Source organism: Macrosteles quadrilineatus, unplaced genomic scaffold (genome assembly GCF_028750875.1).
Source record: "Macrosteles quadrilineatus isolate MER2022 unplaced genomic scaffold, UCM_ALF_1.0 Scaffold_6__1_contigs__length_79288215, whole genome shotgun sequence".
NCBI lineage: Eukaryota > Metazoa > Arthropoda > Insecta > Hemiptera > Cicadellidae > Macrosteles > Macrosteles quadrilineatus.
In genome coordinates this window covers 68,351,184-68,367,096 of record NW_026542599.1, presented here as the reverse complement: position 1 = coordinate 68,367,096, position 15,913 = coordinate 68,351,184, and the positions used below count along the sequence as shown (strand labels likewise).

The window sequence follows — 15,913 nt, the reverse complement described above, 5'->3', positions numbered from 1 at the left end:
GTATCAATCAAGTCCTTTCCGGTGTGAACGAGTGTACAGATCAGTTGCCTACTTTAATAGCCGAACGTTTGTTTAACGAGATATCACTGTACAAAAGGTGGCCAAATGGCGTTTGCAGTAGTTGAGTTTCAAGCCTTCACAGATAATGATAACAAATTTATAATTAAAGAGTTGGCCGTTGTCGGCGGCTCTTTGAACTGCCAAATTATTTTCAAACCACCTTATAGTATCACAAATTTAAATGATAAAATGCAAAGAACCGCTCGCTGGTTAACTCGGCATCACGGTATCCGTTGGAATGAAGGGTCTGTACCATACAATGAAGGTTTAATTACAGCACTTTGCATTCCTTTTAAAATTATTTACACAAAAGGTAGGGAAAAGGCAGAGTTTTTGCGAGGGTTTCATCCCAACGTACGGGAAATCTCTGGCCCGCCCATTTACAATTTCTGCCTACCAGGAATAAGCTGTGTCACCGGTGACCATAAAAGGTGCGCTTTCAGCGCAGCCTACACTCTACAGTACTACTTAAACCTTTCCCTCCATGAAACCGGTCAGTATGAGCTTGGAGATGGAGAACGCCTGGTCACTGTTGTCTCAGGAGAGCAAAGAGCCCCACGGGGTTCTAACAGACAAATTTGTCATGAAATTTAGTAGATTTTTAGATTGGGAAATTTTATCGTCCCATTATGATTTTTCCATTGAAATGCTCAGAATATACTTTCACAGAGTGAACTGGGCTCCAATTTTAAAGCGCCAGAAATTCCCCGAATACTTTCTTCGGGAAATGGCTGTAAACTTTGACGGATGTTGGAGTATTGTATGTAAATATCAAAAGTTGTCGGAATCTTTTATCCACGACTTTGCAAATAAAGTAGATTGGGATAATGTAGTCTTATATCAAGATGTAAGTAGTAATTTTGTAGATAATCATTTAATGTACATGGATAGAGATGTTCCTTATTAAAAAACGGATTATAGTTCGAGGTGTTTCCTTGTGTGTATGTGAGTATGTGTACTCGCCCAACAGGCAGGTTTAAAACCCATAAGTCCAGGGGCTGGTACGGAGGTTGGCCTAAAAATCGTAAAACATTGCGTTATCCTCCCTATGTGTGAGTGTGTGTGTGTGTGAGTATGTGTACTCGCCCAACAGGCAGGCTTAAAACCCATAAGTCCAGGGGCTGGTACGGAGGTTGGCCTAAAAATCGTAAAACATTGCGTTATCCTCCCTATGTGTGAGTGTGTGTGTGTGTGAGTATGTGTACTCGCCCAACAGGCAGGCTTAAAACCCATAAGTCCAGGGGCTGGTACGGAGGTTGGCCTAAAAATCGTAAAACATTGCGTTATCCTCCATGTCACCTAATTTCCCTCTCACCTCGGACTATAATCTGACAAAAAAATAACAAAAAATTAAAAAAATCTCTGTCATTCTTAGTAAATAAAATGTCGTAGGCTAAAATGAACGGTTCGCCTAGTAAATGGCCTGATGACTTTTAAAATGAACAGGTTGACAGAGACAAAAAAAAACATATAAAAGTAAAATATCCTTTGTCAGTGGCAAAAAGGGTTAATTGAAAGGCTTCACCGAGTAAATAACCCTTTACATTTGTCAAAGGACCAAAAATTGGGAGGTGGCAAATCAGTTATGGAGTGGCCATCACCGTAGGCTGCGATGGTTGGGGCAGCCTACCCCAGAGGTTAGGACTCTTGGTGAAGCTCTGGGTTAACAAAAAGAACGCGCTGGGACCCTACGGCCTAGCCTAACAGCTTACCGTGGTGTGGAAACTGGGTCACTTGTCTAAACTCCAAAGAACAGGTAGAATCTCTCCACAAACAAAACATTTGAGTTTGTCAAAGTCCAAATCACAGATATTTGTAACGAACCAACCACATTCTTCATCAGCACCATCAATCAAAAATGAATTACACACTCTGCAGCAAATGAATCTATTGAATATCGGATAGTACCAGAATTTCACTAAACACTGTCCGTACTCCATAGTCCACGCGGCGGAAGTACCTGGAGGGTTCTCTCCCTCCTGTCAAAAGTACCTAAAGGGGGGATCTCCCCTTGTGATTTTATATTTAGAACAAGGGTGCCTATTTAAGCACAAAACACGTGCAAGCTTCTCAAAGCCATGGCTCCTGTCAACGTGTGTGTTTTCCTACTGATGCTAGTGTCCTCTTCTGACGCTGCTCCAGAAAAACGTCCAAGAGTAAGTACTAGTAACATAAAGTACTAAACAAAACACACATTAAAATGTAAACTGATTTGAGTTTCTTTTCAGGAAGAATCCCCTCCTAGAACAAGAGACAGAAATTATATTTTAACAAGTACAACCTTTTTAAGTGACGAGCGAGCTACATCCGTTATCCAAGCGGTGGGTTTATTTGTATGATTTTTGTTAAACTTTTATCCACCATTTAAGCTGCATTTACAACATGTCTATGTTATTATTTAGATGGCTGAAGACCGTACATCTCCGATTGACAGAGCTCTTGTGGAAGCCGAGGATGCGGCTAATAATTCACGCGTGAGCTTGGACCAGCCTCCACCAGTCTACACTACATTGACCCCTGTACAAAGATCTCAAGAACCCCAACCATCAACATCTTTAGGGGTGCCAAGAGTCCTTCCACAATGGATGCGAGCTCACCCTGAACCATCAACCTCAACAGGAAGAACTAGGGTAAGGAGATCGGGATTGGGGGAAATACATATAAGTATACATTTAGGCATACAATAAACACTTACCTATGTTTCCAGATGCGACGGTCTGCTGCTCGGTGTGTATCATGCCAAGTTGAAGCCGATCGTCAACAAATTCGAGAGTTTAGGCTGGCCGACTTTTTACAAAGATGGAGTGGTAGCCGACCGGAAGGTTACGATCTAATTGACATCTTGACAGTAGTACAGACTGTCAGAGTGGAATTGCAGGACACACTATGGCTAACTAACCACTTTATGGAGGATACAAATGTCCCAGAAATGATCCATATAGCCCCCGCAATTTGGGAAGACATCCGCGACTCGTTGGAAGCAATACTAGTTTCCACTGGAGAGCGAATAAACAGAACCAGAGATATCGATAGCGATACCAGTTCTAATGAAGAGTTACCCTCTGCAGGAACAATCAGTTGTCGTATTTGTTTTGAAAATCTACCGACTATAGTATTAATGACTTGCTGGCACACTCTTTGTAAAAATTGTGCTAATCGTATTGTTAGGTGTCCATTCTGTAGAAAGGCCGTCCTCGGCAGGAAAGAATTATTTTTCTAAGCCCCGCCCTTGCGCTCCCCACTACCCCGGTATAAAACCAGAGGCATCTGCCGAGGGGTAGACACTCTCCACATCCCCTACAACAAGGTAAATATCGCTGCTGTAGTTTACTAATGTAGCTTGTAGTATAAAAATAACAGCATGGGTCCTCTTTGCTATCATATTTACATAGTTCCCATAGTTTTTAGGGATCGACTAGGGATCGAACCAGCAACCTCCAGATTTGAAGGCAAACACTATAACCACTCGGCTATCCAGACAATATTATTACGACAATATTATATGGTTTTAGATGGATCTTTCTACAAAGCTGTCGTCTTGCGAGGTGCTCTCTTCCCCTTTGAAAGTCCCCATCAAAGATCTGACCGAGCCGGCGAAAATTCAATCTGCTAGACGAATCAACACGAGATTTGGAACCATGGTGATTGTACTACACATCACCACATCTGCCGGCGAGGAGAGGGTGACATTTTTACCCTCGAGGTTCACCAGCCTCCTCACAGACGAGGACCTAGAATTTTTCACAAACTCTAAATTATATAGTGTTAAATGTACGGGGATGGTGGGGAATTCCCCAAATGTGCTTATTTATAAACATTAGTTTTTAGCATGTAGTTCAGTAGTAGTAGTAGTGCTCAGTAGTTTTAACACTTCACTCAATTCTTTATAAATTAGTAATGTGTCTTATAGAATAAATATTTGTAACATTATAACTGCGTTTTCAATTCCAAGTGCACCCTCAAAATAAGGGAGGGGGGTATTATATGGTATAATACTAAGCCAGTTCCTCTGGATACAAGTACGATACGATATAATACCTGAACCTGGGGGTGTCCTTCAGACACTCGGACAGTCCCAAACCCTGTCCTAAAGGGTGCACAACAAGTTTTCTATATACTATTTGCTAGGGACATGGAGGGAAGTTTTTTCGTTTGGCGAGAAGGTGAGGTTTTTTTGTTTGGCGCAAAAGTGAGGTTATGTTACTTAACGGGAATTGGCGCGAAAGTGAGGTTATGCCACTTGGCGGGAAGGTGATTTTTTTCGTTTGGCGCAAAAGTGAGGTTATGTTACTTGGCGGGAAGGTGATTTTTTTCGTTTGGCGCGAAAGTGAGGTTATGTTACTTGGCGGGAAGGTGAAGTTTTTTTTCGTTTGGCGGGAACCTACGTATGCAATACGTAAAGTGAGGTTAGATGTTTGGCGCGAAAACAAAAGTGAGGTTAGACCACGTGGGACACCAGAGGGCGACCACGTGGGACAAAAGGGGGCGTGGCCTAGGGGGAGGGGTGGGGATGAAATGCTGCTCTCTGATTGGTGGCCTGAAGTACAGCGTATCCTACTCCTGTCTTCCGACCACCTACCAGTTCTCCTGCTCGTCGACACGACGCCGACACGGGCCCTCCCACTCAGGACGGCGGCAATGAGGACGGACTGGGAGAAGTTCAAACAGCTGGTTGAGGACCGACTGGAGGCCCCAAGGGAACCCACCAACGCAGCTGAACTTGACGAATTCACTGACAGTTTTCACTCATCCCTTGTTTCCGCTGTTTCAGACTCGTCTGTTCCTGTTCCTCCTAGACAGCATCACTCAGGCCTTCCCCACCGCATTCGTGAGCACATCAGGAGGAGAAACAGACTTCGAGTCCAGTGGAGAAACACACGACACCCGGAGGCACGACGGCAGCTCAACCGACAGAACCGAGTCGTCAAGCAGATGGTCGACGACTTCAGGACGGAGACCTGGGACGACTACCTTTCCACGCTGAACGTCGAGGGAGGCAGCGTCTGGAGGGCGGCGAAACAGCTCCGGGGCGTCAAGACTGCGGTGCACCCACTCCTGGGCCGACTTGGCCTGGTACACACAGCTGACGCCAGGGCAGAAGCGTTCGCCGACTCGATGGAAGCCCAGTTCCAGACAAACAACATCAACGACCCACAGACCGACATCCGGGTGGAGCACTTCATGGAGGACTTCTTCCACGAGCCACCAGAGGACAGCATCGAGCCCTTCACGGAGGCAGAAGTGAAGGCGGCGATCCGATCCTTGAAACCCAAAAAGGCTCCCGGACTAGACAGGATTGGTGGTAAGGCACTGCAAACTGCCCAAAACATCTTTGCTACGCACCTTCTAATCCTGTTTAATTCTGTTCTCAGGTTATGCCACTTCCCGGCCTGCTGGAAATCTGCAAAGGTCATCATGATCCCGAAACCCGGCAAAGACCATCTCATCCCCGAGAACCACCGCCCCATCTCCCTGCTCCCGATCGTCTCCAAGATGTTCGAGAGACTTCTCCTCACTCGACTCTCAGACGCTCTCCAGGGATCCACCAGACCAGAGCAGTTTGGCTTCCGCCGGGGGCACTCGACCACTCAACAGCTGATCCGGGTGATGAACACGCTGGTGGACAACTACAACCTCGACCTGTGCACCACTGCAGTTCTCCTGGACGTCAGCAAGGCCTTCGACAAGGTGTGGCACGAGGGCCTCCTCTTCAAGCTCTCGGACACTGGACTCCCAGACTCCGCAATCCACCTGCTCCGCTCCTACCTCGAGAACCGGTTCTTCCAGACGAGCGTCGAGGGACGTCTCTCCACGGTTAGGCCGGTCCGAGCTGGTGTCCCTCAGGGCAGCGTCTTGGGCCCGGTATTGTACTTAGTATATACTAATGACTTGCCTACTGTTCCAGGTGTAACGCTGTCCCTCTACGCCGATGACGCGCTACTGACATGCAGGAGCTTCCGCCTTGACCAAGCCTCCAGAGTCATGCAGAGACAGATGGATGTCCTGTCCCCATGGCTTGAGAAGTGGCGCATCAAGGTGAACGCCGCCAAGAGCACCGCCATCTACTTCGGGAAGCGCCGGAATAGACGACGTGGCCAACCTGCCGCAGTGATGCTGGACGCAACGCCGATCCCGTGGAGACCTACGGTCAAGTACCTGGGCGTCACGTTGGACTCGAAGCTTCGCTTCCGGCATCATGTGGACAGGAAGGTCGCTGAGGCTACCGGCATTCTCGGACTGCTGTGGCCACTCCTCAACAAGAGAAGCCCTCTGACGCTGAAGACGAAGATCACCGTGTTTCTTCTCATCGCACGCTCCTGCATGATGTACGCTTCGGAGGCCTGGTGGGCCCTCGCCAGCAGGACCAACAGGAGGAGACTGGAAGCCGTCCAGTCGAAGACACTGCGCCGGATCACCCGCCAGCCCTGGTTCGTCAGGAACACCACCATCAGAGCGTCGGCTGGAGTTCCAACGCTGGAGGACTTCACCAAGGCGAAGACAGCGAAGCTCTTCCAGAAGGCTGCGGAGTCGACGTTCGACCACATCAGGGAACTCTGCAGCCGCCACGACATCGCAGAGGACCGGAGACCTCGGCCCGTCGCCATCCTGGACGACCCGCCGTAGAGACGACCCACGACGAGCGGCCACCCTCGGTTGAGCTACGAAGGAGAGTACTTCGAGAAGCCAGCCCCCAGAACCAGCGGTGAACGACGCGTCACCCGCCGCCCCACCTGAGAGACCCCTTCTAGAGATGACAACCCCAGCAAGATCTTCAAGCAGCACAGCACCAGCCTGCTACGCTGCGACCGCCCTCCCGGGAGCAAGGACAGGGAGGGGGTAGGTGGTTTAGTGGGTAAACTACGGTGACACCCGTAGGAGTCCCACACTCCCCCGGCACGTCGGGCGCTCCAGGAGGAGCGCTCAACGTATCGGGAAGTGCGTAACGCATTCCACCTACCTATAAAAAAAAAAAAAAAAAAAAAAAAAAAAAAAAAAAATCCATTCTGAGCTTATTTTATTTAACTGTTCGTGTATTTTTTCTTTTTTCTTTTTTTTTAGGTACATTGGTTATAATATCGAGACCTTATCTACCATAATAATTAACCGACTCACGTCAGATTTAGAATATTCTTAAAACTTTAACATCTCACAGTGTTGAGTTGACTCGAGTAAAGGAATACTCTCGACTCGTGACATGTAACACTCTTGACCATTGTTATACAATTACGAAGACAAAGTCTTAATTAACTATGCTAAGCATTGTAATAACCAGTGGTGAATTGCGTTTGGATGTAAGTTAACGGCTGCGCACAGGATAGGAAAACACGTGCGGACTTATACGTATCTAGTAAGTGAGGGTCTGCTAACGTGTAAAACGAATGAGTTTATTGGTGGCCTTTATAAAGGCCGTTTTGTGGCGCTCGGCGACGAGGAGTCGGGCGACGCTGAAGCGTTGGGGACGCTTACTTGGAGCTTGTGTACTTGGTCACAGCCTTGGTACCCTCGCTGACAGCGTGCTTGGCCAACTCACCGGGCAGAAGGAGACGGACGGCGGTCTGGATCTCCCGAGAAGTGATGGTGGAACGCTTGTTGTAGTGAGCCAGACGGGAGGCCTCGGCGGCGATGCGCTCGAAAATGTCGTTCACGAAGCTGTTCATGATCGACATAGCCTTGCTGGAAACACCGGTGTCGGGGTGGACCTGCTTGAGCACCTTGTAGATGTAGATTGCGTACGACTCCTTCCTCCTGCGCTTCTTCTTCTTGTCACCCTTGGTGATGTTCTTCTGGGCCTTGCCGGCCTTCTTGACAGCTTTACCGATAGCTTTGGGAGGCATTTTCGAAACCGCTCGGTGGTGGTGACCGGCAAACTTTAAAAATTTCCCACAATTGTGAAACACGAGCCTAAATCCGTAGCCAAACAACTGCCTGGGTAGCTAAAAACCTGTTCGGTTGGACTATGTTAGAGAAAACGTGCTTTGACGTTGGAAACCCGTAATACGGTCCGAATCACGGTTCCTGCCCAGTGAAGTGTACAACCTCGATAGAATGCTTTATTGCAAGGTAGAAGTCAGGAGGTACACCAGGACTAGGGGGCCTATCCAGTGTCACAGATGCCAGGGCTTCGGCCACGGCTCGGCCAACTGTCATCGGGAGCCGTGCTGCGTCCGATGTGCGGATACCCACACAGGGACTCTATGCCTCAAAGCCTCCACTGAACCTGCCAAGTGCTGCAACTGCGGAGGCAGCCACACTGCCAACTACAGAGGCTGCACTGCCTTCAAGAAAGAGAGACAGCTGAGCTACGCTGCAGCAGCCGCTAGAACTCCAGCCCGGAAGCCAGCCTCAGTCGCCCCGACGCAGAAGCCAGCTACAGACTCTACAGCCAGCCCGCCTGACCAAACCTCTGACGAAGCAGACCAGCCGAGCTCAGACGATGACGGCTACACCCAAGCGAGAGGTCGTCGCCGCAGACAACCTAGGAATGCGGCCAACCGAGGGAGACTTAGCCCTCCTGCCTCTAGGAGCCATACCCCGGACCAGACATCTTCACCCAGACAGAGAAACACTCCCCGCCTCAAGTTGGACGTCCCCAAGCGGCAGTGTACACCTACCACGGAGACAAGCAGCCCTGCCCAGCAGCCCAGCCGCCCTGCCCAGCAGCCAAGCGGCCCTGCCCAGCAGCCCAGCAGCCCTGCCCAGCAGCCAAGCGGCCCTGCCCAGCAGTCCTGCAGCCCTGCTGCTGAGCCCAGCTGCCCTGCCCAGCAACCGTGTGGCCCTGTTCAACATCCACACCTCGCTGAGATAGCTCAGCTGTTGACCACACTGCAGAGTATGCTGTTGACTGTGACCCGCTTGGTGGAGGCGCTTACCCAACAACACCATGGGTAAGCTGCGCCTGGTGACGTGGAACGCCGACGGGGTGGCCAACAAGAAGCAGGAACTCATCCAGCTTCTGCAAGAGCTCGATGTCGACATCGCTCTGGTCCAGGAGACGCACCTTCGTCAGGGCCTGGTGTTCAACCTCCCCAACTACCAGGGCTATCGATCTGACAGGCTGACTCAAGGTCCTGCCAGCGGAGGGACCGCCATCTTTGTCCACCGAAGACTGGCCCATCGACACGTCCCGATGAACCTACCACCAGGACTCGAGCTGACCACGGTTGCAGTACAGTACGGCGGCGCAGAGCTCTCCATCTCCTCTGTCTACAACCAGCCTGGGAAGACACTGCAGCCAGTACACCTCGACGCCCTGCTGGGCCCAGACAAGCCCGCCCTGGTGATTGGTGACCTGAACGCCAAGCATCAAGACTGGGGATGCCGCTTGTCCAACACCCCCGGCCGTCGCCTCAAGACCTACCTCGAGGCCCACCAGCACGTCCAGCTCCTGGCCCCAGGAGAGCCTACACACTTCCCGAGACGAGGCAACCTCCCTGACATTCTAGACATCGGACTAGCCAGCTGCTTCGACCTGCCCGCAGAGGTCTTTGTCATCTCCGATCTCTCCTCGGATCACCTTCCAGTTGTCTTCGATCTCCCAGAAGATGGAGCTCCACAACTTCCACCGAGAAACTCCACAAAGGTCAACTGGAAGAGGTACGGCAACTTCCTGGCAGACCGACCCCGCCCACCACCACCTCCGGCGGAGACCACTGAGCAGCTGGATAGCCAAGTTCAGGACTTGACAACTCTCCTCCAGGACGCCATCGCAGCATCATCGGCCTCCTCCACTGTCCCCAGTCGTCAGAAGCCCCTGCCACCAGAACTGCTGGCGGAGATTCACCATCGACGTAGACTCCGCAGGAGCTACCAGCGTTCCCGCTGCCCGAGAGCAAAGGCGGAGTTCCAACGCCAAGCCAGACTCTGTTCCCGACTCCTCGCAGAACATCGGACCACCTCGTGGGAAGACTTCATCGAGTCCTGCGCGGAGAAGCCGCACGGTGTCTGGCAGGTTGCCAGATCTCTCCGGGGTGAGAAGAAGTCCATCCGCCCACTCCACGGCCAGAGAGGCATAGTCTACTCACCTGAAGACAAGGCGGAAGCCTTTGCCGACACCATGGAGGACCAATTCTCGCCCCATGCGGACGTCTACGATGACGACCACTGCGAGGTGGTGGAAGACTTCCTGGAGACATACGACCCAGACGATGAGGAGGAAGTGACACCGGTGACAGAGCAGGAGATCTCCGGGCTCATCAAGGCGCTACGTCCCCGCAAGGCCCCTGGACCGGACTCCCTGGGAACCCCGGCCATGAAGCACCTGCCAGCTTGGGTGATCACTTTCATCGCCGCGGTCATGAGTTCTTGCCTCCGACTCTCCTACTTCCCAACCACCTGGAAGATGGCTACGGTGATCCTGATCCCCAAGCCGGGGAAAGATCCACTCTTCCCGGAAAATCACCGCCCAATATCTCTACTTCCCGTTTTCTCCAAGATGCTCGAGAGGGTAATCCTGGCCAGATTCCCAGAAGAGTTCTTCTGCTCCATCAGGACGGAACAGTACGGCTTCCGGCAAGGACACTCGACGACCCTCCAACTCCGTCGAGTGATCAACACCATCGCCAGTGCCCTGCAGAATAAGCACCACGCCACTTCCGTCCTGATCGACGTCAGCAAGGCCTTCGATCGAGTCTGGCACGAGGGTCTCCTCTACAAACTCGCCTCCTCACCACTACCAGGCCACCTCTGGAAACTGCTAAGAAGCTACCTCCACCTCCGTAGCTTCCGTGTCCGAGTCGACCAGAAGTCCTCCACTTCCAGACCCATCTCGTCCGGTGTGCCACAGGGATCAGTTCTTGGACCGATCCTGTACCTGTGGTACACGAATGACATGCCACTAGCCCCCAGAGTCCAGCTGTCACTCTACGCGGATGATGCCCTGTTCACCGCCACGTCTGCCAACCTGCGGATGTCACGGATCTACATCCAGCGGCAGCTGGATCTCCTTCAACCCTGGCTCAACAAGTGGAGGATCAAAGTCAACGCGGACAAGTGCGAGGCGATCTCCTTCACCAAAACCAGACGGCAGGCAGACGGACACCAACTCACCATCGACCGCCGCCCAGTCCCTTGGAAGAAGGTGGTGAAGTACCTGGGGGTACTCCTCGACCAGCGCCTGACGATGACTCCAAACGTCACCAGACTCCGGACACTCGCTGCCAGTGCCATCGGTAGCCTCGGCCCTCTGTTCAGGGCAAGACGCCTGCCGACCAAGATGAAGCTGCACCTCTACACTGCCCTACTACGTCCGGTGCTCACGTACGCAGCTCCGGCGTGGTATCATCTAGTCTGCAGGTCGTCTCGCAGACAACTCCTGGCATTGCAAGCCAGAGCCCTCCGAAAAGCCACCGGCACACCTAGGTACGTCCGCAGCGAGATCGTCCGGAGATCTACCGGGACGCCCACCATCCGGGAGTACGTCGATGTCCTGACTGCGAAGATGGAGAACATCGAAGAGTCCACCCCATGGCAGCACATCAGGGATATGCTGCAACAGCCAGTCCCCAGACTCCGTCCCCAGATGGCTGACTGAGCCACCACCACAACCACCGATATTGACAGGTAGCTGAGCTACCAGGGCAGAAGGCCCTTATCCGTCCAGAAGCCATGACTTACAAGAAGTCGAAGCTCCTCTAGAAGTGGGAGACCAATCTACCACAGTCACAACCTCGTCGTCGTCGAATCACGGTTCCTGCCCAGAGAATCTACTCTAATCAAAAAGCATCATGTCCGGACGCGGTAAGGGAGGCAAAGTGAAGGGGAAGGCAAAGTCCAGGTCTTCCAGAGCGGGACTCCAGTTCCCTGTCGGTCGTATCCACCGTCTGTTGCGCAAGGGCAACTACGCCGAGCGAGTCGGTGCCGGCGCTCCCGTCTACTTGGCCGCCGTCATGGAGTATCTCGCTGCCGAAGTTCTCGAGTTGGCCGGCAACGCTGCCCGTGACAACAAGAAGACCAGAATCATCCCTCGTCACCTCCAGCTGGCAATCCGTAACGACGAAGAGCTCAACAAGCTGCTCAGCGGTGTCACCATCGCTCAGGGCGGAGTACTGCCTAACATCCAGGCAGTCCTGCTGCCCAAGAAGACAGAGAAGAAAGCGTAAGCTGGAACCTCGTCGTCGAGCGCAAAAAACGGCCTTTATAAAGGCCACCACTCATTCGGTCGTTTTTTACACTAGCTATAACGTTCACATTCTTACCTACTCCGTTGGTTTACCGTTCATCGTTCAGATGTTGACATGATTAACCTTCGTCATTTGCAAGTTAATTGAATTCAGGTGTGTTAATTAAAATACAATATTCTTAAGAAATACAACCAAACGAGCGTATCTTAACACTCTTGTTGAAGATTTAAGACACCAAGGACTCTATAATGATAACGAAGAGCAAAGTGATAAAGGCGTACATTCAATTGGAATTATCATACTTCTCCTATTAGGATTCATCCTTTTTCGTTCGAAATAAAAAGAGAAAGTCGAAAATAACAATTTTTTTTTCACATAATAACATCTTTGGATTTTTAAAACCTGTCCATACTAAACCGTTGTACTGTACGTATGTTCTATATGGATAAAGTATTGTTTTCGTCAAAAATTTAAGAACTGAAAAATAGGATTTTCTAAAAAATGGCACGAACGATTTTGATATAACATTTAGTATGTTTTAGCCCTTTAAGCTATGTACAAAAATGGTACGACTCCCTTTTGTGTAAAAACCACGGTCCTAAAGTTATTGTAAATTATGTTATTTCCCCATAAAGCCCCATCGAAAAAAAAAGAAAAAATAATAATAATAGTATTTTAGAAAATAAGCCGGTTTCGATTTAACTTAGTACGTTATGACCCTAAACATTGTTAAGGGTTTTTTTCTTTTTTTTTTATATTGATTTTTTAATGGGGATTTTTAAATAAAACCCCCATAAAATAACGGAAAATCGGATTTTCTCGAAAATGACTCGAACGAATCTCTTAAAAATTCAGTTATGTCATTGTCCTTTAAATTCTTTAAAAAGTAATGCTTCAAAACCCATTTTCGTAAAAATTACGGTTTAAAGTTATTGTAACTTGTGTTATTTAAAAAAAAAAAAAAAAAATTACTGAAATATCGGATTTTTGGAGAAAAATTTTAAAAGAAAATTAATATGTTCTTAGCTAATTGCAAATTTTGTGATTTTTAACTATTGGAGCTTATTGGAGAAGGTTATGTGTCAGAATGCTGATTTCTTTTTTTTTGTAATATGTCATAAGAAAATAGTTTAAGTTTACCTTTAGTGATTACATATCTATGTCTAATAACAGTTTGATTTAAAACGAACAAAATGCATTAGATTCAAAATTGACTCACCACAAATTGCGTTAGGTTAGGTCAGGTTACGTTGGGTTGGGTTGGGTTGGGTTGGGTTAGGTTGGGTTTGGTTAGGTTAGGTTAGGTTAGGTTGGGTTAGGTTAGGTTAGGTTAGGTTAGGTTAGGTTAGGTCAGGTTAGGTTAGGTTAGGTTAGTTTAAGTTAGGTCAGGTTTAGCTAGTAGGCTGCAAAGTATACAGGTCATGGGCCTTTTACTACCTGAACTACAATCCACAACCGTTGTATTTTTTTTTTTTTTTTCTTTTCGTCGGGCCAAAATGTCACCTACCCCATTAGCTTATACAGCCAACTGTAAAAGCGAGTGGGACGAAATGTTACGGTATTTTCTATGAAATTTCAAATTTATAAAACACAAATTACGTGGTTAAAATGAAAAGGTGAAGAAAGTTTAAAAGAGTCAAAGTAGGAACCACCTAAAATAAATAAATAATTAAATAAAAATAATAACACTGTAATGATAATTACTACAAACCAAAACAAAAATCACAGCTGTATCCAAAGTCAAATGGAATGAATATTTTTAGTATCAAAAGTCAGATAGCGCATTAGCCCAACTGATGATTTTTATTATTGTTTAAAACATATCATCATGTTATTATTCTTTTGTTTACATTTTGTCAAACATTGTTATATGGTATGAAATCGTTTACCAACCGAGTGTGACTCTTACCACACGGGGTATGCTTACGACTTCAGTACGGGCAAAATCTCACTTAACCACGGCGAAACTGAAACGGCAGAGTCCGCTAGACGAATCCGCTCGTACTGTTGGTCACTCTGATCGACCAATAGTATGTCACTAGTTGGCCACGCCCCCACATATATACTCAAATCACTCCCTTATTTCTCCGCCAGAGCTATATATATCTATCTCGATCAAAGGATTTCGCCGACGCCGCCAAATGGCCACAACTTCAAACCCCACTAGGGAGGTTATCTTTGATGCCAGACACACCGTAAGGGTGTCGTTCTATTCGTCTTTACCTCCTCTAACGTCTCGCACGCGCTAAAAGCCCCTACGACGACACGTGACCGTTTTATTAGTGCTTTAGTCGAAAAACTTTAATCGCTCGTTACTCGAAAACGCGTTTTTATACGCGAGATCCGATTGCGTCAACGTACTGGGCGTGTATTTTACTCGATTTCATCTAACCTGTGTTGTCTCTCTAAAACGCACGGTTTACGAGTTATTTAATAAAAACCGCACGCTCGTTCTAATGCTGGCCTTTTCGTTAGTGCTGGCGCTGGCGTATTGTTTCCCTCGTCTCCGTTACGGTACGTCCAGAGTGCACGCCGCATCAGATTAAGATCCATTTTATTTTATTTAACTGTTCGTGTATTTTTTCTTTTTTCTTTTTTTTTTAGGTACATTGGTTATAATATCGAGACCTTATCTACCATAATAATTAACCGACTCACGTCAGATTTAGAATATTCTTAAAACTTTAACATCTCACAGTGTTGAGTTGACTCGAGTAAAGGAATACTCTCGACTCGTGACATGTAACACTCTTGACCATTGTTATACAATTACGAAGATAAAGTCTTAATTAACTATGCTAATCATTGTAATAACCAGTGGTGAATTGCGTTTGGATGTAAGTTAACGGCTGCGCACAGGATAGGAAAACACGTGCGGACTTATACGTATCTAGTAAGTGAGGGTCTGCTAACGTGTAAAACGAATGAGTTTATTGGTGGCCTTTATAAAGGCCGTTTTGTGGCGCTCGGCGACGAGGAGTCGGGCGACGCTGAAGCGTTGGGGACGCTTACTTGGAGCTTGTGTACTTGGTCACAGCCTTGGTACCCTCGCTGACAGCGTGCTTGGCCAACTCACCGGGCAGAAGGAGACGGACGGCGGTCTGGATCTCCCGAGAAGTGATGGTGGAACGCTTGTTGTAGTGAGCCAGACGGGAAGCCTCGGCGGCGATGCGCTCGAAAATGTCGTTCACGAAGCTGTTCATGATCGACATAGCCTTGCTGGAAACACCGGTGTCGGGGTGGACCTGCTTGAGCACCTTGTAGATGTAGATTGCGTACGACTCCTTCCTCCTGCGCTTCTTCTTCTTGTCACCCTTGGTGATGTTCTTCTGGGCCTTGCCGGCCTTCTTGACAGCTTTACCGCTAGCTTTGGGAGGCATTTTTTAAACCGCTCGGTGGTGGTGGCCAGAAGCAGCAGTGTTGTGACTGTGGGAGATCTCCCACTTCTAGAGGAGCTTCGACTTCCTTTGAAGTCATGGCTTCTGGACGATTATGGGCCTTCTGCCCTGGTAGCTCAGCTACCTGTCAATTCCGGGGTGTGGTGGCTCAGTCAGCCATCTGGGGACGGAGTCTGGGGACTGGTTGCTGCAGCATGTCCCTGATGTGCTGCCATGGGGTGGTCTCTTCGATGTTCTCCATCTTCGCAGTCAGGACGTCGACGTACTCCCGGATGGTGGGCATGCCAGTAGACCTCCTGACAATCTCACTGCGGACGTACTGAGGAGTGCCGGTGG

General features: G+C 49.0%; 4 protein-coding genes across 4 annotated transcripts; 2 read left to right on the top strand and 2 right to left on the bottom strand.

Moving 5' to 3' along the window:
* The first annotated feature begins 2,391 nt into the window (after positions 1–2,391).
* On the top strand, positions 2,392–4,151 carry LOC128997604 (uncharacterized). Its single transcript, XM_054423243.1, has 4 exons — positions 2,392–2,690; positions 2,768–2,920; positions 3,573–3,743; positions 4,122–4,151. The coding sequence occupies exons 1-4, from the start codon at positions 2,463–2,465 to the stop codon at positions 4,149–4,151; spliced, it is 582 nt and encodes a 193-aa protein (XP_054279218.1). The 5' UTR covers positions 2,392–2,462.
* Positions 4,152–7,348: 3,197 nt separating this feature from the next.
* On the bottom strand, positions 7,349–8,076 carry LOC128997280 (histone H2B-like). Its single transcript, XM_054422900.1, has one exon. It carries the CDS (start codon positions 7,893–7,895, stop codon positions 7,524–7,526), a length of 372 nt encoding a protein of 123 aa, XP_054278875.1. The 5' UTR covers positions 7,896–8,076; the 3' UTR covers positions 7,349–7,523.
* A 3,663-nt stretch (positions 8,077–11,739) lies between these two features.
* Positions 11,740–12,255, top strand: LOC128997278 (histone H2A). Its single transcript, XM_054422898.1, has one exon. The coding sequence runs from the start codon at positions 11,784–11,786 to the stop codon at positions 12,156–12,158; it is 375 nt and encodes a 124-aa protein (XP_054278873.1). The 5' UTR covers positions 11,740–11,783; the 3' UTR covers positions 12,159–12,255.
* Positions 12,256–14,870: 2,615 nt separating this feature from the next.
* LOC128997279 (histone H2B) lies at positions 14,871–15,584 on the bottom strand. The gene has a single exon (XM_054422899.1). The coding sequence runs from the start codon at positions 15,557–15,559 to the stop codon at positions 15,188–15,190; it is 372 nt and encodes a 123-aa protein (XP_054278874.1). The 5' UTR covers positions 15,560–15,584; the 3' UTR covers positions 14,871–15,187.
* Between the last annotated feature and the right edge of the window lie 329 nt (positions 15,585–15,913).